The sequence below is a fragment of the Paramisgurnus dabryanus genome, chromosome 20 (genome assembly GCF_030506205.2).
Source record: "Paramisgurnus dabryanus chromosome 20, PD_genome_1.1, whole genome shotgun sequence".
Classification (NCBI taxonomy): domain Eukaryota; kingdom Metazoa; phylum Chordata; class Actinopteri; order Cypriniformes; family Cobitidae; genus Paramisgurnus; species Paramisgurnus dabryanus.
In genome coordinates, this window is record NC_133356.1 from 16,196,774 (window position 1) to 16,221,170 (window position 24,397).

General features: G+C 37.0%; 1 protein-coding gene across 1 annotated transcript in view; it reads right to left on the bottom strand.

Moving 5' to 3' along the window:
- The window catches only part of slc24a3 (solute carrier family 24 member 3), a 76,382-nt gene that overhangs the window by 13,549 nt on the left and 38,436 nt on the right, over positions 1–24,397 (bottom strand). Inside the window, exon 3 of the mRNA XM_065296694.2 lies at positions 3,762–3,838. Coding sequence (XP_065152766.1) covers positions 3,762–3,838 — 77 coding nt within the window. The remainder of the gene's footprint in view (positions 1–3,761; positions 3,839–24,397) is intronic.

Sequence of the window (24,397 nt, forward strand, 5' to 3'; positions counted from 1 at the left end):
GGATAACTGTTTCTTTAAAGTGTAGGCAGATGTTACATTCTAATGAAGTAACCTGATGATTATGCCAGAGTCTTTAAAGTCAGCTACTTGTGATGAAATCCCTGTAAGTTCACAGAAACATTACATAAGATACAGTGAACTGAGTAAAATCCGTGCAAAAATTCATGCGCGAGGGCAGATTGGAGTACACGAGTGTCAACACCATTAAACTCCGTTATTCTCAGAGCAATCTGGCCTCAAGTAAAAAAGAGTTGTCTACTGGGACCTTTTCTTAGAAAGTGTCCTCATGACGAAAAGGCACTGAAGGATGCTGCTGCCCTTTGCATGCAGTGCAAGATGGGTAAGGGTTGTCACTTCGGTTTTCTTTTTCCTGCACAAGCTAACATGTTTTGCATAAAAGGACAAAATGTATATGAGGTAATGGGGATTAGTGCTCAGACATCTGGTGTGTCTGATATGTGCGGATCCCACTAGTATTCCCCATAGTAGGGGAGAGCGGGGCACAGCCAAATGCTTTTTGGTTTTTGCTCAATCATTCAAAAAATATTTGAGTTTGATTAATTATATTTTTACACAAGCAACACACACATCTCTGCTTCAAAATAACATTTAAAGTTTGTTTCTAGTACTTACCATTCATGGACAATTACACCAAACATGACAGAAGTGCAAACGTTATAACTTACCCCATAGGTGGGGTTAATTGTAACAGGCAGGGGGTTAGTTGTAACACTTGCTAAAAAATAAGTTTGCAGGCAAATAGTTCAATACTATTTTGTCTATATACTTGAAGTGGATATTGTTTATATATCTGTCTATAATAGACCGGTATCCACACTGCATTCATTCATCCAGCCCTTTTCTAACAATAGTTAAATTATAAATGGATACAAATGTCTAAAGATGTGAGAAAAAGCAGCACAATTATGACAAAACATTTTTTTTATATGTGACCCAGTCTGTAATAACCATACTACAGTTTCAAAATCAAATTCTGAGATAATGAGCATCAAAATCTGATTTTAGCCATTTATTTCATTATGATTTCAATCTTTGACGTGACCTTATTCAATCAATATTAAAGATATGAACAAAAATAAATTTGACACGCGATTTTTGATAAGACAGGCACATTTATTTTGTTGGCAGCCAGCATTTGTGTGTAGCCTATTTACAACGGCAAGAATTACGCTAACGTTAGCGGTTTCATATCGTAAGTGCTGAGGGGTTAGTTGTAACACAACGTTACAATTAACCCCACTGGGTCAAAATATTTTCAAGCCCACCAAAAAAGTTGCTAAGAGCTGCAGACATATTTCAAAACAATGCTATGTTTTAGTCAACAAGACACTGATTAATATGTCATAGTATTGGATTTGTTACACACCCAACACCTGTTCATTAATAACTCTCTGGAAAAACATTATACATTGTGTGAAAAAAACCCTACATACAAAAAAAAAATAGTCACACATATAGTATGTGTGCAAATTTGGATGTATAGTATACACATATGCAAACACTGATTTTATGCTAACCCTCTACTTTCACATATCAGATGTCAAATATATTTTTGGAAAAGTACATGTTGGGTATTGCTTTTTATGGACCTTGTGCAACATCTATACATGCCTAAAAACACACACAGTCAAAACAACCCCTCATTCACCTCTGGGACCCATTCGCCGACTGTTTTTCCCGCCAAGACTTTGCCAATCAGTGCATCTAATTCCGCCGCCATGCTCACACAGCGCACCCGTTACGTAATCTCTCCCCACTCCGCTCCCCTCCCCTCCTCGTGCTTTTCCTCTTCTGACAAGGCAGAACTGGGCTACCGAACTTAGCCCCTTAAGATAAATAAAACATGTAAACAGCTGGAGGGAGTCTTAGAGGGTTTTTTTCAAGCAGCTTTTACCATCCACTTACTCTCAGCATACATGGGCCACCATCTAAACAGCAGCGTAACAATGCCAGTGTCAAACCAACCCTGCAGGGGATTTCAACAGGAACACACAGTACCGCATCAGTACCTGCTTCAGATGCTATTTCACTTAGACGTGGGGTCGGATGGGGCCTATGAGGGCAAGACAGTCTGGTGCATTATGAGCAGTTACGCTGTGATCCTTTACAACAAGGGGGGAAGGAACAGAACATCTAGATTTATATTGGAATTTATTTGTATTAAGTTTTTATTCCTGAATTGTAAGCATTTTCTCCTAAACATAACTGGTGCTATAATGCTGACAGCCATTGAAAAAAAATTATACTTTTTAATTTCATCTCGAGAACAAATTGTGGTTAATTCATGGAAAATGTTATTGCTCGGAGTCGGCTTTTTATAGCTCATGGGACCTTGTGAAGCTTCTAATTATCAACTTTGTCTTGGATTATTCTCTTACACAGTAAGATTATGGAGCTATATAATAAATGTGGACAGGAAAGTTCAGATAATATAGCATTAGGAAAAAAATAGTTTTCATTACCTTTAAGTAGGATATCTGAAACTGATTTCATTATGTTGTAATTGGAAAGAAGCAATTGTATTGCTTAGAAATGTATTAAAAAGATTCATAACTGGAAGATATGTATATATAAATAAAATCTGTGTATGGTTGCATCCATACAGCAGTGCAAAATAACACATGCGAGAAAATTTGACACAAATGCACAAAGCAAATAAAGTTTAGTGCTTTACTGCATTAAAAAAAATCTTATTAAGATGGGCTTCATTAGTTACAGTGTGTCTGAACATAAGATCTAGTGAGACCACCGAGAACATCTAGAAGAGCGATTGACCTTCTGAGAAAACAATAATTTCATTATGTACTACTGAAATTAACTTGCTGATCAGAGTAAACCTACAAAATCATGTAACATCATCAACATATAACCTTATTTACACAAACTTTGTGATCCAGACGCATTTTTGGCCGCCATTTTATTTTTCCGATCTTAACCAGGCTCGAGCAATCACATTCCATGTGCACACAAGACGATGAAGGTATCACAGGAGCAGTGTTGGGGAAAGTTACTTTGAAAAGTAATGCATTACAGTATTAAGTTCTTATTGCGTTACTTTTCATGGAAAGTAATGCTTACATTACTTTTAGTTACTTTTGCTTTACTTTTTCTTGGCTGAAGCTTGATCTCTTTCAGGCCTTTCAGGTGTTTTTATGAATGAAAAGTTCTGCATTCAAAAATCGCATATTTCATCACAAAAATGTCGAGCTCTGGCCTGCCATTTCAGTTTCTGAGTGCATAATGTGACTACGTTTAGTTTAATTCAGTAAAATTTTTTTCCACATTTTTTTTTCAAATTATTTAAAGTAACTCAAATATTAATGTGCACATTTAAAAACGAATGCATTACTTGTTACTTCAAAAAAGTAATATACATTATGCACGTTACTTGTAATGCATTACTCCACACAGCCGATGTCACAAGCCAAAAACTACAGTTTCACTGGCTACACGACAACGCTGCAAACAGAGGTTCTTAAAATCCAGTAGTTTTCATAAACATTTGGTTTCAGTCACCTGATATTGTGTTGTGTGTGGACGAAGATCAAACCTTATAGAAAAAATGTACCGTTTTGGAAATACCTGTGTATTATGTGTGCACAAATGAAAAGTTTGGGAAACTCAGTTACTGTTTCTTTCTGACTTTAAGTTTTCTTGTAATTTTATAAATAGATTTCGGCTTGAGCGAGTCATACAAGCTAATATGATGATAAAGAAAAACAGATGGTGGAAATACTTACACACAGAACATGCAAAGCTACCGCCCCCTCCAGACGCTCCTGGTTGGTGAAAATGTCATCGGGGAACTCATGTATACCTGTGGGAAAAATACACAGGCTGTTAGACACACAGTTCACACACCTACTTGTATAACACGCCACATCACACATGTTAAAGTAAGTAATTAAACATATGGATCACACTTTTAATGACAGACAAATTACACACATGCCTTTAGTTTTACGTACTGTAAATTCATGCCTTATTACAGGAACAGTACATTCTGTCAATTGATGTAAAAATAATTTGACATTGTGCACCGTACCTTTAAATGTCAAACAGTAACTTATCAGAGATCAATCACTGAACTTCAAACAGAATTGGCAACTACATGACTGTGGCATTGGTGTAATTTCCTGTGCCGTTCTGACGTATCACTGCTGTGTCCGTCGCTGCTCTGTTAACAAGCTATTCAGTGGCACAGCACGTCACCTAGCCGGCTTCATTGATAAACCCACAGCCTGCAGATAGAATCGGGTCGCTTATAGCGGCCAGTTTGCCTGGTTTCAGTTTTAGATTCTCTAAGATGGAGGAAGTTACACAGTCAGACGTGTTACAATCGCGCTCGTTCCTACACAGCTTGTTGCCATGACGTCAGCAGCATCCAAGATACTACAGCACTGATTGAAAAGCGTTGGGACCCCAGAGACCAGCTTTGTTCCATATGGGGAAAATGCGGATTTCTCGGTGTTGACAAGTAGCTTTGAATGTCCATGTCACTTGTTATGACTGACAGAAAGACAGACAATAAGTCTAGTCCGACGAGAAGAGAATGAAATAAATTGCATGTTTTATCCTTTCTACACAGTCTCGGAAAAGTAATTTTCTTTTGTCATTAAAAAATATGATTCATGTTTCTTCTCATACTGTTTAATGTGCTGTTTTATTATATTATTTATGCATGTGGGAGAAACACTTTTATGCGTTAATCTTTCTCATTATAAGCGGATACAATGTGATCCATCTACATAGATGCTGTTACACACTTATAAATGAAGAAATCAAAGCTTTCTCTGAGGCGGTACACTTTTTAAAAAAAAGGGTGCACATTAGTACTTCGAAGACACCAAATGTATACCTAAATAGTACATATTAGCTTTTGTACCTTTTTCTTAAAGTGTAGTGATGCCACAGTGTAAGAGGAGAGTAGGAAAACTAACAGGCAGTTCTCAGTTACATATAAAGATTAACATAATGGTATTTGTATAACACGTTAGCGGTTACAGGAATATCTGCGAGGGTGTTTGCGAGTGTCCATGGCTGCACATTGTGCAGTGATATTCCTTCCCCGATCACAGGAGAGACTGAATGCGTCAGCAGGCTTCACGCTGCCCCCCGTGACCCAAACACCGCAGAGCTGAACTCAAACAACCTTACAGATCTCAAATAACAATGTTTTATATCCACTACTAGCACAGAGAGAGCAAGTGATGTCACCTGGCCCTACTTACAGGATATCTAATGACACTAATCCATTATAATTACAAAGACAACCCCTTGCCCTGAGAGACAAACCCTTACTTTATGATTAGGGTCTTATTGCTCATTTCAGAAATAAATCACATTGCTTAACTTGTGACAAAAGACTTCTGATGGCAATCAGATGAATAAATAGCTCTAATCAAAATCATCTGCCTATTTATATCCCAGAAACAACAGCTCTGCACTGGGGTGCTCTTGTTCACATGTTGGTTTTATTGTTGCTGTGGCCTTTTGGAGAGCTCTGCAATGCTCAACGGTGCCGAGCCTCTGATTAAACTCAATTCAAATACAGTACCAATAAATAAAGCGGCAAAAAAGCTAGGAACTGGGAATGGATAAATGAAAGAACACAAAATTAGGCTGAACTTGGCGTTGCTGAAAGCATCTAAAGAGGGTTTCTAATTATGGAGAAGGCAAACAAACAGAAATGAATACAAAATCTCTTTATTATTCACATACAAAGCGAAAACAAACTAGAGGAAGTTCGGTTCCTATCCCAGAGCGACTGCTCTGTACCATGCAAGAATTAGACAAGAACATTCCGAGCTGGTGAGAAAAGACTCAAATTCGCCTGAAACTTGAAGAAAGAGGTGGACAGGGATGCTCTTCGGCAAAATTAAGACCTTGCACGACCTCCTTCTTCAGAGTACCAGCAGCAGATTGAGGGCTGCAGGACGGACACAAAAACGTCCACATTTATCTGTCGGCATCGTCTGTGAGACGGCTATAATCGTCCAAAATCTCTTCTTTGCATTTTATGAGCTGTATGCCGTTTTTTTTTGTTGTTGTTGTTGATTTTGAAGGCACTAAATCAAAAGATGACACGCATTAGCTTTGAAGGAGACATGGAGCAGCTGTCAGTCAGACACAGGGAGTTTAACTTACAGCATAACTGAGGGCCAGACCTCTGTAATACCAATCAACAGAAACGCAGCATCTGTCGTCAATTAAACCTAAATGATGAAATTAAACTGCTTCCGTTGTCATGACAAACAGCGACTGGAGAATTTCTCACTCCTGGAGGAGCTGGAATTTGGGGATCGGAAAATTGTGGCTTTTATGCAGTGACTCTTCCTCAGTGCATGCAATTCCCAGTTCTGTGTATCTGATTTAGTTGTTAAGTTAACACATGCATGCATGCACAAAAAAATATAATATACGTATATACATTCATACATACATATGCGTCTGGTCTGAACTTTACTTCTGGTTTCTGTTTAATGGTCTGACTAAATGCTGAAACTGAATTTTTAAACAAATACCTCGTCGAAAATAACAAATGTTTGGTTTCCTAGGTTATCTACATGCTGTTTAATTAGCTAAACTACTTTAAAAGGACTTTGAGTTTACCGGAAGTTCAGTTTTCCATGAAAGCCGATTGTTTATGTTGTTACTGCTGAAACAGTCTATACAGTATAAACAAAATATATGCAACTATTACTATATAATATCATAAAATACACTATTTATATGTGAAGGATGAATAATTAGCTATGGACCATAACTATAAATGCATAATTATTCTGTACATAAAACAACTATGATTAGTTGGTAAACACAACAGGTAAGCATACAGACAGATAGGTAGAGAGCACCTGCTCCTCTCAACCACAAATCATACAAAGCTTCAGGAAAGAATCCAGACGCCTCTGTAAACAAAACCTATAAAGAGCACAAGTATTTAAGATATCAAATTCACTTTAATTAATGTATCCCCTGTGGCAGGGTTAAGCCAGATATTACTAACAGGTATTTTGTTGAAAAAAGAACGAAAGCGTTTAGTTCAACATGTTGCTAAAAATGCCAAAATTATGGGTTTCCCCCAAGGTATGCACTTGTAAAAAGTGCAATGTGAGAAAAAGGTACAAAAGCTGTCACAGTGATGCTACCCTTTTAAAGGGTCCTAATATGTACTATTTACTAAAGGGTACAGCTTTTGAACCTTGATAGTGTACCTATACACTATACACTTTAACATTGTAAATGTATTTGTAGCAACATAAATCAATGCATAAATCAAGAACTTCACAACACCACTATGTCTTTAATAAGTGAACTGACTGAACCTAATAAACTTAACCGCATATACATTATCACACAGTGGAATTAAGACTTATTGTTTTGCTCCTCACATTGTTTAGTGATTAGTATAGCAACCCCTCTGAGAATTTCATATGCCATCTCTGTCATTAAAATGCTGGTATGATTCAAAACATATTTCCTACGGGAGCTCCAAGGATATCGGGTTTTCCACTCATCAAAGATGCAAGGCTTATGGCTGATATACTTAGTGATCGAGGTGGACTATGTATATTTGTTTAAAAATCAACAACAAATAATACAGAAATTATAACAGGGAATAAAATGATGATAACGGCTAGGACAATGACAAAAAAACTTTTTATTTGCACTGAAAATGTATACAAGGCTCTTTGTGAGAAATCTCTATCACTTTATTTTAGTACACCTAAATCTTACATCTTAATAAAAATCTGCAATAGTACCACAAATTACACATGAAGAGCCCAGATACAAAACCCTCCTATACAGGGGCGTCATGCACCATTTTTTTAAGGGGGAACAGTGTGCACAGCTCACAGAAATTTGTGCATACACAGACATCAAACGAAATATTATAGAGCTTTCAGTCTTTTGCATGGCACTTACATTTTTAACAATCTGAGCGCCCCTGCCTCAATGCAAAAACCTCCAAAATAAAAGTGTTGACTAACTTTTATATCAAATACTATTCAATTGGAATAATTACATATTGGCATCATATTTACATCTGAAACTGGTTTTGTTTATTTATGTTTTGTTTAAAGACTTATTTAATTGTGTCATTATTGCATTTTGCACAACAACTGCATTATTCTATAAAATTAATGTAATTTTAAATTCATGAAGTATAAACAACAAAAATGACATAAGCTATAGCCACGTGATTGAGTTTAATGTTCAATAATGATAAAAAAATGTTTAGATAAAATTATTAGAGGAACGGATTTTTGCATCAAATTTGTGAGCATGTGTGACTTCGTGCCCTCGTGAACTCTGGCGAACTTTGGCGTTGTACCAAGATGAATCTAGAAATATTTACTAATATAACGTTGAGACAGTCACATGTTACTGTAAACCATACATTTACTACACAGATGAGGTTAACTGCACATTACCGTACTGGGGTTTGGAAATGTTGTGAGCGTTTCTTACACGTTTTAATTTCTCAGATAGCAAAATGCAACAGCAAAGAGCTCATGAGCGCGCTCAAATACTGATGACGTGATGACTGCGCTGACTGCAGCGCCTGCCGCCAGAATAAAGTAATGTACTACGATAAAAAAAACACTATCAAAATGGCAAAAATCTCTGAAAAGTGACAAGGATGCTGCACAGAATTAATAATATTTTGCATATTAAACAGATTAAAAGACAAGTAACAGGCAAGTGTCCCCTCAGTTTGAATTGGCATGACGCCTTTGCTCTTATAGTGTGTCTGACACAGTTTTCTTGTAAATGAGTTGTTTTTATCAGACTCTTAATGGATTCTGCCCACAAAGCGGTATTCCTGAACGGCCTGATGCTGGGAATAAGCGGATTTGAAGCGAAAGTATTCGATGAACTCATAATACGTTCTGAGAGGATTTTGATAATTATCTAATTTTTGACAGAGGTGTAGGGTGACCACCTGTCCCTGAAATCAAAGGCTTTGTCCCTGCAACAGAGCGTTTGCCAGGAGGTCACTTTTCAGAGGTGACGTTTAGCAGCTTTTTGCGAAAGTTTTGTTCCTTGTTATTCTCTACTGCCTGTTTTGAAAGTTATTATCGGCATAATGTAATTTCTAAATATAATTTCTACATTAATATAATATCTGAAATATGCTGGGTAGGCTCCAGCACTTTCTGTAACCCTACACAGGATAAGTAGTTTACAAAATGAACAGATGGATGATTTATGCATGCTGTACAAGTGCAATGAATAAGTTTATGTTCAGAAAAAGGCATCATAATGTAATAGTTTAAAAACAGAATCTTGCTTCCATTAAAGCGCACAAGATGTTCCTTGGAAAATTCACAAAATCATGTTGGGTATTTCAGTTTGGACATCGAACCACATTTCAACATCAAGCTATATTGACTTCATATTATTCCAGATTCACCCATTTCCACAATTACCATCATTTATCTTCTCTACCTCTGCAGGAACATCTCTGCTTGAGAGAGTAAACATGGTCAGTGGGTCTCAAGTGTTTCAGGTATGGTGCTCGAGAAGGGACACTCAAGGCTGCTAATTAATGACATGACTTGCATGCCAACAACACTGCTCCCCTCTGCAGTCTGCCTCCTCAAACACAGCTTAGATACCGAGACCAATTAGTCCCGGAATCAATTATAGCTATTCACAAGGCACTCACTCCAGCGCTAACATCAGCGTGAGATTGTTTCAGCCGAGCTCTCGTCCCTGGTAAACCAATCACCACTGCATTGTGTCAACTGATGGCTCTTGATGCGATAAAACATTCATCACGCATGTAGGAGTCCTTAATAACAGGAATTTTTCTAGTATGCACACAAAGTGTTCCAACACACAGAGCTCTACAAGTACACTAGCTGATGTTTCAAACCAGGTCAACAGATAAATAAGATACAATGTTCTGTTCCTGCTTACATAAAACGGCTGTGCTAAGAAAACAGGAGACTGATGGAATGCCAAAGTCAAATAATGCTGTTTTGAACTAAAATACTTCATCTCTCTAGCACACACGCACACACAAACATACACATACAGTAAAAGGGACCGGGATCAGCACATTTGATGATACACACGGAGTCCGTCTCAAATCCCTGATTTTTAAATCTATGCAGGATCAAGCTGGATTGGTCTGCACTAAAGCAACTAGAGATACAGTGCCGGTCCATGCTGCTTACATAACAATGCAATTATTATATAATTCAGACTTTTATAAATGATTCAATCTAATCCTATACATAATTTAATAGATCTTAGGAAGCTTTTGAAGAACAATGCACGAATGTTCACAAATCTAATGAGAGTAATGAAAAACATATGGACAAAAATTTGAAGTGGAAACAAGTGTTAAAAAAATCATAGAAGAACAACATAGATTTATTTAATGTATGTTTGTAGATAAAATATTATGTGTTACACTTGTTTTTATTAAATATACATGACTATGACCTCATTAATATGTAACTGCAAACATATTTTGTAATTTATCTTTGTAAAAAATTATGAAATTACATTTTCATTTCATTTCAGTTTTATCAAATGTTTTAAAAGCAACCAACAGTACAAACTTAAACTGTGAGAATATATTTTTTTCAACAGTTTGAACACTATGTAAATGAAATTAAATCAAATTAAAATAATATACATTTTCAACATATACAACAGTATAAGCAGCGACAAGTGTTACTTTCGACACGACAGTATCTCCTTACATTTAAACCCAATTTACTTTTATTTTGAAAAACTAGAAGAGGTCAAAATTCAGGATGTGTAAGAGTATAAATAACCTGTAGATTGATCATTATTGTAACACATTAAACCAGAAACACAACGCGTTATAAGAAAAAAATGACTGCTTTAGGAATTTATTGAAAATACCTTTCTGGATCTAATAACGCGAGTAAATAACACAATATTTGTCAGCTCTGTCAGGGGTTGTGTGCCTAAGAGGCTGTCATAGTTTGGGATGCAAATGTTATCAGGGTTTGGAGAAAATCGCTTTGTTACTTTTCCCCAGTTATCCCCTATTTGGTAGTACAATATTTTAAATTAGATATACAACACTCATCTGATACTTGCATTAGGAAATTGGCTTCTACATGCATGTAATAATTCCTTAAAATAAAGCTAAATAAAGGTATCTTAGAAGAAAAGTGCCCGTGTGATGCCTTAAGCTTTTTTGAGGCTCAACTTCTCAAAGTCTGAATGAAACAATGCCGGGGTGCAAAGCCTAATATAGTTCAGTGGGCTGGGTCACATGCAGTTGTTTTAAAATTGCTTTACAATGACCAGAACCCACCCAGCATTTTTCTTCCATGACTCTTATCATCCATGAATCCTACAAGAAGTGTCCATGCATTGATAGAGTCACTAAGTACAATGTGAGACTTTTACAAACTTTCTCATTGTTTCCTTCCTTTATCGGTTTCGTTCCTCTATTCTGTTCATTCTAATATTTGTATGTGCAGGATGTCCGGGGACAGCATGTGTCCATCAGCTAAGCTCTGCAAATCCCGTCCTAATCTGTTGCGGGCCGATATGTGCAGCAAGCTTGGATGATAATATTCAATATATTTTTTACATTATTAAAATATGGCAGACCTTATGCCGTAAGGTTTACACAATGTGCAAAAAAGCTTTAGAAATGACTGCATATAACGGTTTTGGGGATTAAAAGAGTTTTTAAGGTCTCCATGTCCTTGTCTAAGTATGAGAAAGGTTTGTCCCGTTATATTGCAGTTTTCTAGGAATATAAATCCACTGCTGTTTCCATTAAGACAGTTTGAGTGCTCTACACACACTTGAAAACATACTAAATGTGTTTGCCACAGAAGATGCTTAAAAAACTGTCATGGACCTGTGACGTGAGAAAGCTTTTGTTTGGATGATATTAGGCAAGTTAGTCATGCTGTACCAATATATAAATGTGGGTACTTTAACAGAACATGTGAAAAAGTGCAGGAAAATGATTGCAACAATATTACAGGTGAAATATAATATTCAGAGACAAATATCAAGGCATTCATGTGTTGATCTCGCTGAAGAATATAAACACTGGCTCGATGATGCTTTTACTATTACTCTGCTGAAATGACCAGATGAAGGTGTTTAAATATACCTGATGAAATATATCCATTAACACTCCCATTCATCTCTATAGCAGTTGCTTAGCAGGTGTACATGACCTGGATGCTGAAATCTTTGCTATAGTTTCATTTCTAAAACAATCACCTGAGAAATGTATGCTTACTCTGAATATAAATACACTGGAAGCGCAGAAAAGTTACCTTCTAATAATACTGATGTGACCTTCAAAAGTGACATTCACAATAATGTAATGTAATAATTTAAAGTATACTGGATGTTGCTTGCAAACATACCCTTTGTATTTATGTATTTATGGCATCTACAAAAATGTATTTAGCTAATCCTGGCATAGCAACATGGCAACCAATGGCATGAGTCTGAGACAGGACTATCTGTTTTTGTCTGACCAATGGCAAAGTGTTTCAAAATGGTTTATTATTTTAGCGATTCCGTTTGGTTTTGCAGAAGTCCCAGCATTTGTCATCAATGCAGCAAGTTAAAGAAAATGACAAGCGTAGCAAAGAGAAAAGTGCACTCAAACCTTTCCTCATCCAAACCCCAAACTGTCACACGATAAAAAGAGAGAAAGCAGAGGATAGAGAGAGAGACCTCCACTCCAGCTGGCCTGAGTTCTCCAATGACATCTGGATGTGGCCCAATCTAATTATGTTTAGATTGGAACAGATTGTGTTAGGTTGTGGCTGTCCTGAACATCAGTAAGGTGTCTGGACTCCTTATATCTTGAAACTTAATTAAAAGCGATTAAAGATTAATGAGAAAAAAATGATTAAACAATAGCTGGAAAATCATTTCAAAACATTATCGATTCAATGTGAACTGCATAGCTAATATTAGGCCAAAGAGGACTGTGTGGGTATATGATGTATATGAAACGGTGTGGTGAGGTGTGACAGTAGCTGGGTTTCCATCACCCATTTTGAAGTATCGCATAAGAAACAAGTGATGGAAACGTGTCATTAAAAATACCTTAATTCGCAAAAAAACGTTTTTACGCTCGCTTTGACTTATGCGAAAGAGTAAATGTGAATAATCAGAGACGAAAACACATTTGCCGAATACATTCTGACGTAGCGAACATTAAACCCACGTGAATGATCGTCTAGCTGTATCAGCTGATGTTGTCTTTACCATGTATGGGGCTCGACGTTGTCGTAATGCCCTTGCTGCTAGTGCCTGCGTTAAATTCTGCATTTCTTTTTATGTGCATAGCATTCCGTATTGCAATTACAAGCTGCACTGCTAGTAAATTTAAAACTTGCCCAATCGCAGTCCTGGCTCCAGTTTTTAAGCATGCCTTGTATTGTTTACTGTTGGTTAATAGGTTACCAAGACCACCATCATTCGCTCGAACAACTTGATGGAAGCGCACCTAATTCACATTTGTTTGTTTTTCTTTTTTTACGATTTTAAAAAGATTCGAAGGCACCCAGCAAGTAAGGCGTGCATTTAGAAATGTGCTCAAAGGATCCTTGATGGAGTTATTAATAGGTCTGCACTGATACCACTTTTTCCATATACGATAACGATACCAGAGTTCTGAGTATCGGCTGATAGCAATACCTGCCGATCCGATACTATTGTATTTTTTTTTTTCATTTTAATTGCACACACGCAACATTTTAAATGTGTTTAGTGCTTTAAATAAATTAAAATAATTTAAAATGATTAAACAATATAGGTACGTTTGATCAAACAAGTATGCTTAACATATTTTCCTTTACTCTTTCCCCGCCAGTTTTTTTTTTTTAAGTTGCTAGCCAGCGTCAGCATTTTTCATGATTTTCACAAAAAATTTAAGCCTTCCAGAAAATTTTCTTCTTTAAATATATAAACATACAATATATCAAAAGAAAGAACAGACTCTCTGCTTTAAAAAAAACCTTGTTTCATCCTACCTTCATTAGTTTTCTTTTTATCACCTCTCAAATATGGGTAGGTTTCTTCAAAAACATCAAATTTTGAGCAAAAAGCTGAGATAATTACATTTTTGTGAAGGGGTTTTCATGTAGATCAGATGCAGAGCGATCTTTAAAACATACACAGAGTCATTTCTCTTCACGTGAGGTGTTACTTCCGAGTTGTATAAGTTGCAGAAGTGCGGAATTAATAGCGGTATTGCGAAAGCCGGAAATTCTCGTCATTGGCAAGGAAGCAAGTTTGCCCGTCAATGGCGGGGAAAGAGTTAATTGCGCTTTAGTGTGCAGATGGTTATTTTGTGAATTATGTGCTTGCCCAGACCTTTTATGCACATCCCAGGTGCAGAATTGATGCGCCTAAATCATCCTGTATGCCATGATTATGTACTTCCTGGGCATAGATTTGATGCACTTTAAGCATCCTCACATGGGAATCTTTGCACTGCAATGGAAAGTTCATTATTGTTAAAACACAAGGAGAATAGATGCATCAAGTGCTCAGCACATAGTGAACGCACAGTATCGGAATTGGATCGGTCCTGTTAGTCTGATATCTGGCCCAGCCAAAAAGCCTGGATGCCCGATAACGACCCAGATTATCGGATCAGTGCATCCCTAGTTATTATAACTTTGTTGAGGTCAGGTTTTGTAGGTCACGCGTAAGGTTAACAAAAGATTCACCAAAGCAATCATCTTGTCAAGGAAAACATGCACTGAGCCTCCTAGGACAGACATTCACACTTTCAATTTTAATGATGTATCTGAGTGTGTTTATGCAAATACTGTATTACATCAAATTACTGTTTTTGACCTTTAAACCTCTTTTTAAACTAGCAAAATGTGGAGACAGCATTGAATTGCCATCTGAATCACTTAGCAAGCATCATTATATGTTGGGTATAAATGTGTTATAAATGTGTTTTTCTATCACAGTTTAATATGCAACTATAAGTTCAATTTAACAGGAAATCATTTCAACACAGGAAAGAAAATTCCACTAGTCAGGAGGTTTCATGAGGTTTTAAAATTAGACTTTGAGTTTGGGGCGGGATTATCTGTTTGTCTGCTATTTTGTGCTATTCCGGCTCTTGTGGCACAGAAACGACTACTTCCTCTTAAAACTAATTTTGTGTTTGATGCATCTGTCTTTTATTCATATCTCAAAAAAAATCTTCAAATATATTTAACAAGCTGACAGACACACAGCTCACTAGTTTGTGTCACTGTTTTTTGTCATCTTCTGCAATCTCTACAAGAAAGTGTTGTACTCCCCTAAGATGCCATATTTCTGGAAAAGTGCCTATTATGCACGAACCATAAATCACATGGCGGAGGGATCAGGTCAGGCCCAGACGGTTGCAAGAAGGTACGAATGAGAGAGACAGACAGAAGAAAGTAAAAGAGGGATTGTAGGAGGCAAAGAGCAAGAGACAGGAATGTTGTGTTTAAGACCCAAGTAGGCCAGTGGGACTTAAGAAAGGGCACATGGTAATCCTGGCATTTAATCAGGACGCCACAGAACGTGACTAGAGAGTTAAACCAAATCACACTCACACTAGACCAGGCATGAGAGATGGTTTATAATAATCTTCCTCATTATACAATTTGTTTGATCCAGATTGAAAATCACTAAAGCAAGGCGAAACGCTCTCGCTTAGACAACTGCATTGTCTTCAGAGCTGGCGTGGCCTAACCAGTCTTAAAGGAACAGTTCGCCTAAATATTAAAGTTTTCACATAATTTACTCACTCTCATGCTATCCCAGATGTGTATGACTTTCTTCAGGTGAACACAAACAAACACTTTTGTATTAAAATGCTGTCATGTTATTTTTTCTTATATGAAATATATAAAACATGACATTTTCCTTTTGATGTCTTTCAATTAAAAGGGAAAAAATGACAAGAGATCCACCATGAGGACAGACAGACTAAAGATAAATAAGGGCAACTATTAAACTGTTTTTCGATTAATTTTTTCAGCATTATGTTCATATTACCCTCAATATAATAATAATCCAAAAATATTAACTGTTTTTGTGGGGTAATGTTTTGAGGCGGCTAAGCCCCCCATCTCAATTGACTCTAGCAACGCCTCAGACTTCAGCCTAGACTACAAGACAGATTGAGCTGTTTGGGAAAACAGGGCATTAAAAAACAAAAAGACTTCCGGTTACTCAATTCTACTACATGAACCAAACTGTTAAGTATGCATGTAAAATTATATGAAGAGTTTGGTTCCAAAACGGTCAGTATTAAAAAGTCAATTCTTAATTTTACGCAATATCCGCCGTGTTATTCTGTCATCTTTTCTCTTTTTTTATAAACCACGACAAACGTCAATCCTCCTTTTCTGCAGAATGCAATAAATCCGCTCAACAAATCACAGCGCACCATTCCACGCATTGTAAACAACAATGGTGGAGCTTTGAATGCACACAGAATCCTAGTTTTCCTCATCTACTTTGTACTTCGTGATCAACAAACAAACAAAAACAAAATAGAGCCCGACCGATATATAAATGCATTATCATATTATTTTAGTTAAAACTCATAAATAACTACAAATAACTAATGTTAGGGAAATCTGTTAATGTTTTGTTGCGCGTTTCTGAAAAAAAATGCCAGCTGATATAGCAGAATATCGGATTTTAAAACCAACAAACATTTGTATCGGTATCGGCCTTCAAAATCCTTTATTGGTCGGGCTCTAAAACAAAATAATACTTTGATGGCATTGATAAACCTGTGGTGGTTTTCTTCGGCGGGTAAGAAACGTAAGTCATCAAAATCAAATAATTTACAAGAGAGGCACTCGGGAGATGGAAAAATGCCGGCTGTTGCTTGTTCTCTCAGGACAGTATCAAGCTTCTGTCATGCTAACACATTGACCCCAGGGGATCTTATGAAAAACATTATTTTACGTGAAGTCAACAAAATTACCACTAGTCAACTAAATAAATATAAAATGGCAAAGATGAATGCACATTTATATATTGATTCAATAGATTTATAAAATTTTGAAAAAAAAACTTGTCATGGATTTATTGCATTTTGCAGAAAAAAATTATCAGTTTTTATAATAAATCTTTGAGAATCAAATTATGGATTTGAATTTGTAATGTTGTTTTCAGTCATGCTAGCTAGCATTTTTTTACATTTTTACACACACACACACAAAAAATACAAAACATGTTTTTATGTTTAAATGACTTTTGCCTAAAGCGTCTACACAAAGGTCCTAAAGATGGCGACACAACAAGAAAGTCACATGCCTGGAACCCATGTTGCACGCTCACGAGTTCACAACACACACACACACACACACACACACACACACACACACACACACACACACACAGACACATAAATAAAACACACTCATTTAACTAAAATGATCAGATGAGATGAGTGCTTGTCAGGTAAGACTTCACAGCACAAGCACACAGACACCCAACATAAACAGCTGCACAATGAGAACCATGTGTCTCATTTTTTTCCCTAGTTTCCATACTCCCCTCCCTCAGATCTATGTTATACAGTGTGGGAGCATTTAATAACACGTGCTTGCTCCTTTTAGCCCCCCCCCCCACATGATGGCAAAGAATGGATCCTTTTCATGCACAACATAAACTTATGAGTGCATGAACATAAAGAGCAATTCCTTGTGGATGAGGGGATATTTCTGTCTCCGCACTAAGGCTTCTGATAAGCTAATGCTTCATCCGGGGACGCATAAGGTGCCATGCATATCTGACTCGCTGTGTAGTGAAGCAGCACACTGCTGCAAACAGAGCAAAGCTTTGCTGCTCGGCGGGGTAGAGACACCAAAAGCTTGGCAGACAGCGGGAGGTCGTTCCCTGCCACGCTACGTCCATTCCGACCGCACTGTCTTATGATGTTTGGCTGGTCACATGACCGGGCCTGTGTTTAATTACAAACACATTTATTGAGGTGGAATGCTCGTAAAGAGAAACGTTTGTGCCAGGAAGGTCTATGGAAAAACAGGACAGAGCAAATAAACGGAGTAGAAAACTATGGTGGGGTGTCTGGTCTGTTATTGATGGTAAAGATCATGCAATAGAGACAATGATCAATGTAACGTGACATGAGGAAACACCTCAGTGTTGCAATCATCTCATAGTGTCAATAAACAAATAAAAAACATTCAGAACGAAGGCTTCTTTCTCTTCCTCTCCTGACATGTGTTCTCTGTGTCTAACCAGAGGTGTTTTATTAACCTTTAAAGCTGTTTGTTTCTCCGGGAGTCACGAAGGGAAGAAAACAAACAGAGGCGATAAAGAGAGACGAAGAGATGGTCTCTTTACTCCTAAAACAACTCATAATAGAACATATCTTATACTGTACATTAAATTATTTTTTGGTCAGGTTGGACACAATATTTAGTAAAAGCATCATATTTTATCCATGCATTTTTCCTATTGTTGAGCCTGGATACACAAACATCATCTCATTCATTAGTTACAACACAACCCTACATAAGAGACCGGTAAAGCTGACTCTCCAGCTTCAAACAGGTAAACAATGCATTACTACAGAGCGGGTAAACCCTGCAAGGCATCAAGTCCTCCATCCCAGCACTACTCATTCATTTTTAAATGTGATGAGGGATAAAAAGCGTGGCTGTAAAGCAACACGGTCCGCAGGGACTCGTGAACAACCATAGAGCCTATCTATCTACAATCTCTGCTGTTTAAATATAGCACATTTCATCATTAGTCTCTCTCTCTTCTCCCTTTCCCGCTCTGTCTCTCTCCCTCTGCACATCAATGCAGACACATCTCTCATCTCCTCAGACAAATCACACAGCAGGAAAGGATTCCTCATTAATCAAAAGTAAGAAAAAGAAAGCAAACTGATTTAATATTCTTCTCCGATGACAAAAGAGATGGAATATGTGACCTTATGTCCTTGAACTTATTCGATCTTGTCTGATTTTAGTTTCGTTTTTAGCAAAAGCAGCGACACGCATTCATCACGATCAAGTGTGTAAAGTTCAGAAAACTTTGCCTGTAAACCTATGAGGGATATCTATCAAAAACTCTGATTGAGACTAATTTTGATTAGTTTTTAAGTTTCCTTTGCTGTGAAGGTGTGTATTAGTACATGTTAACCATATGCAAAAGGTACATACCTCAAAGTAAACGATGACGCAAGTTATTGTCTCCAACGTAAATCTCTTTTCTTGGACTACAACAAACACACGGATTGTAAGTAACAGTTTACTTCCTGGTATTGGTGATGTAGACAAGACCGACATTATCATAATTCCTCCCGCTTCGGACTCACAGCCTGTAAGCTAACTCCTGTTGGCAACTGAATCTTTCAAACATGGTAAGGAGCGTCACATTTCCGGCTGAAGGTATTCAGGCCAATCACAACAGATTAGCTGGCCAATTAGGGAGACAGAGCTTTTCAATTCCGTGTTTCAGGAAGAGAGTGAAATCTGGAGCTACAAAAATGTACGGTATGTGGAAAATGTGTTTTTTTTTTAACCATAAACCATGCGAACACATTGTATTATACCAAATACACAAAATAACGTTGTTTTTAGCAATGAAATAGGTGCTCTTTAATGCATTCAGTGTCTTTTCAAAGAAAGAAAACAAAATATTACATTTAAATATTGAATTTAACATTTTGTTCGGATAATCCTCACAAAATTTAGAGATACGACTGCTATGTAACGGTCAGGATGTAAACTCAAAACGCGGTTTGTCAAAACTGCCATGAATCTGCAATTATTCGTATGATAAAAAATAAAATCTATATTGCGTTTTTTAGAATCGATACAGTATCGGCAAACAAAATATCCCGATACAAACGTGTATCGATTTTTTCTTCACTCCCCCACAACTTTACACTTTAATGCATGTATAAGGTCCTCAACCGATGTTTTACTCTGGACTTTGATGATTAAATAAAAATGTAAAAACAATGCAATTGACTTTAGTTAAATCTTAGAAAAAAAAATTTCGACTGTCTACTGTGTATGCGCTTGTGCTGCAGCTCTGATTCATTTTAACCAGTTATATTGTCAAATTAAATAAATGAGTTAACAGTTTAAAAAAACATTGAAAATATTAAGTTAAGCACACGTGTTAAATTGAACATATTCAATTTAGCATATTAATTAAAAATAACTATGTTGAATTTCATGATTCAATCATCTCTCGTCCAAATTTTACTCATAATTTTTTTCGCTAAAGCCAATGAAGAGGAATTGATGATTAACACCCTGACGTTTGTTTTGGAGAGTTGTTAGAGGTGAAAGCACAGCTGTGGTTCCATCGAGATGGAAATCAGAGGCCCTTGTGGGACACGGCTGGGTTCTGAAGGGAACGGAGAGGAAAGATACACAAACACCCATACACACGCAAACTCGCAAACACAAATGCATATGCTAATGGCTCCATGACAGAAAGCACTACCAGTGTAAGAGCAGAGAAAGTCCTTAGAGGACTTCCTCCATTATTCAGACAATGTTAATAATTAAGCAGTGAGCTCTTTGAAAATGATGTATCTACAGTCAAACTCGCAGCTTCGACTCTACTGCCAGTTCAATCTGGATGTTAAGACACAGAGAGAATATGACACTTCACTGTCACCTGCAACACCATGACTTTCTTTCTTGCCAACTGCTGTATTTTCAAGTGGCTAGATGGTGCTTTTATCGTGCATGGGAGTACTACAAGGACATCTACATTTGCTACATTTACCTGTAACATGAAAAACATGTTTCTGAGTGAACTATGTTGCGGAGAAAGCAGCAAAAATCTCTCTAAGCAGCAAAAAATCTCTCGGACAGGGGTTTCAAAAAGATCCAACTTTCTATCTCGAAAAACAAAGCTGAGATGTCCACAAAAGCATCTAACAACCCAGAATGTGAATCCCATTCTTATACATTTCAACACATGATTTCAATGTCAGGAGACTCTTTTTTGGCCAGTCTTTCCTCTGGCCTGCTACCATTATTTATTAACTTCCCATTTTTCACTCTAACTGCGGCACGGGCACATATGGACGTTAAAAAAAGCAAATTAAAAGCAATTTATGAAGAGTTTGGTTCCAAAACGTGATAAACGGCACTAAAAAAAAATGTGTTAATTAAATAAGTATTGTATCATGTCAGTTTTAAAAGTACATTCTTCATTTTATGCAAAATCTGATATCCGCCGTGTTATTCTGTCATCTTTTTTCCCTTTTTTCCAAACTGCGACAAACACCAGTCCTCCTTCTCTGCAGAATGCAATAAATCCACTCAACCAATCCCACACATTTTAGCGAAAATACATGTCAACTGCACCAGCCGCTGCTGTGCCATTCTTTGGAAGCTGTGACGGACCCGCGGTTCACCATACACGCGATTCGAGGATTAATATGCAATTTAAATAAGGTAAGTGTATCATTAAAGTGTTTTAAAGGCTTGCAAATGTTTAAATGGTTAAACAATTTAACCACAAAAAGGCGCTAAAGTGAGCAGATTTCTGTACGCACATGCGGTTAAATGTGTCCGATCCAGCTTTAGTCAGGTCCCGAGTTGCGCTACTTTGTGTCATACTGTAGTCCATTAACATACATTTGCTGAATAGAGCAATGAAAAACAACGTAACGTTTTTATGTGAAGCGACTGTTTATGCTGCATCTTCTTCCTGAAGAGCTGTTTGGAATTCGCCCTCCGCCTGTGTGTGAGCACGCGTTTAAGTGCCCTCAGTAGTGCATATACGGAGAGAAGTGTTTCAAAAAGTAAGCCAACATAAAAAATTTCTGTTCTTGACAGGGCACATACACACAAAATTATCTCATAGTATTCTTTTTCTAATAAAACATTTATTTATGTCTTAAAAAAACAGTCAGAAACCAGTCTGTGCTTATTTGGTCTTAAAGAGACAGTAACCTCAATTAACACACTTAATTCTGTGTCATTAATGTTAATCAAACAACCCAAGACAAACAGAAAATCACTTCTGTTGCTCTAATAATAATAATAATAATATTTAATTTGTACAATAAAGACAGTCACTAATGTGTTCATTTAATTCGATTTCTGTACCTAATGCTAATTTTAGACCTTACTTAATGTGCAACTTTGTTCTTTTATAAATGTTTGTAATTTCTTTATTTGTTATTAGAGTTTTATTTGTTACAACGATACTTGAGACTTGACTTGGACTCCAGCCCAGAGACTTGAGACTTGACTTGGACTCAAGCTCAAAGACTTGAGACTTGATTTGGACTCGAGCTCAAAGACTTGTGGGCATCTCTGCTCGGGAGACGGAAAAATGTTGGCTGTTGCTTGTTCTCACACGACAGCATCAAGCTTCTTTCATGCTAACACACTGACCTCAGAGGATCTTATGAAAAACTTTCCATTATTTTACGCAAAGTCAATGAAAATCGAGCAGGACCAAAATGTCATTTTGTACATTCTGTGATCTAATGTGATGTTCATGTTCATGACATGACATTTTGTTGTTGTAATTAATGTATAGCATTAACAAGATGACCGTTGAATTCATTTTGGAAGCGATACCTGACTGAATGTATTTTTGGTCCAGTGCCTGTATATAGTGTATGATATTAGTATTAGCATTGACCAAGTTCAGAGGCTGTTATATGTCGATTAAGTTACTTTGTTACTTAAAAAATAACTTTTATATTGATTCAATAGATTTATAGCAATTATAAAAAACTCTGTCTTGGATTTATTGCATTTTGCAGAAAAAAGAAATCTTTGAAAATCAAATTATGGATTTGAATTTTTAATGTTATTAAAATAAAGATAAAGATGCTATGTGAAATTTGAAACAGAAAAAAGTGCTTTTCATCTTTGTTATAGAAAACACATTTTACTCAAATTAGTCAAAATGGTTTTATTGCGTTTTGGAACCAACTCTTCATATTTTCAATGATAAAATCATAAAAGGAATGCATCAAAAACGCTTACATGTAGGATGTTCTTAAACACGTGCCAATATTATGCGTATTCCAATTTGTAATACAAAATGGTTAATCAGTGAATTATATGAACGTATACCATACATAACATGCACACATGGGAATATCCCATAATCATAAACCCCAGTAAGAGAAACAATACTGCTAGTTTTGGAATGTACACTAGTATGATCGCTGATGTATTGCCAATTTTCCCTAGCTGTCAGAAGAACGGCCTAACACACACACACACACACACACACACACACATACACAATTCATGTCTGTGCGTGTCAAGCATTTTCATGACACATTTTTGTTTATTCATTGTAATCTGTTCCTCATTCTCTAAAGGTGCATAAAATGTGCATATAAGATATGTTCAGCATGTGAGGAAGTGTTGAAAGAGTGCAAAATCCAAGCCACATCCAATCCAAGCTTCCTCTTACTTCGTTCTGTGTTCCTTTACACTCTCTGCATTAGGATTAGACACAAACTGCGGCAAATACACAAACAGATGTGCGACGCGAACACTACTCCTAATAAAACACAAGACCCTAAAGTAAGCTTTTCTCTATGACCGGATTAAGAGGTTTGGGTCCTGGTTTCTCTGCATTTTGAGTGATGTCATCGTTTTTCCAGCCGATGTTTGAGTGCGTTACATAATCGCAGAAGCTCAAGCATCCCTGCACCACAGATGATGACATCACACTCTGAGCCAGGTCAGCCCGTCCATCACATGATGGATAGAGACAGCGAAAGAGAGACTGAGATTGAGAGAGTGAGAGAGAGAAAGGAGATCTGCACTTTTCCTGTGAGCGTTTAACAGGGTATGAATTCCCAGCAGGGCAGCTAAAAATAAATGCATCAAACAAGGCGGAAGAGTAAAGCTGGGACAGAGATGGCTGAAATCATCAGAGCAGGCCTATTCTTCGATATGCACACCTGCATTTCATTACATCACAGGGGTCCTGACCGCCTGTCACTGGCCAGCTGAAGCGCCGGGGTCTGCACTATATAAAAACACGGAGCATCCTTGTTAAGGAATGATATAAAAGCTATGTATGTGTGTGCGTGTGTTTATATTTGTGTGTACGTGTATTGTGTATTTGAGGAATTCCACAGCTGTTCACAAAAAGAGTCCAGACAAATGAGTCTCATCAGGAGACATACATCACTGTATTTTGTAAAACAACATATTTAGATATTAACAAAATTTGCTTAATAATCAGTGCAGAGACAACTACTGTAAAAAAAGTGTGAACACTACGGCTGTTTGTTTCAGCATCCCGATCAGTGACACCCAGCACATTTGCTAAAACAGAAACACCTAACACACATTTCTACTTCTCACCTATCAGCTGTTTTAATACAAAACAACAA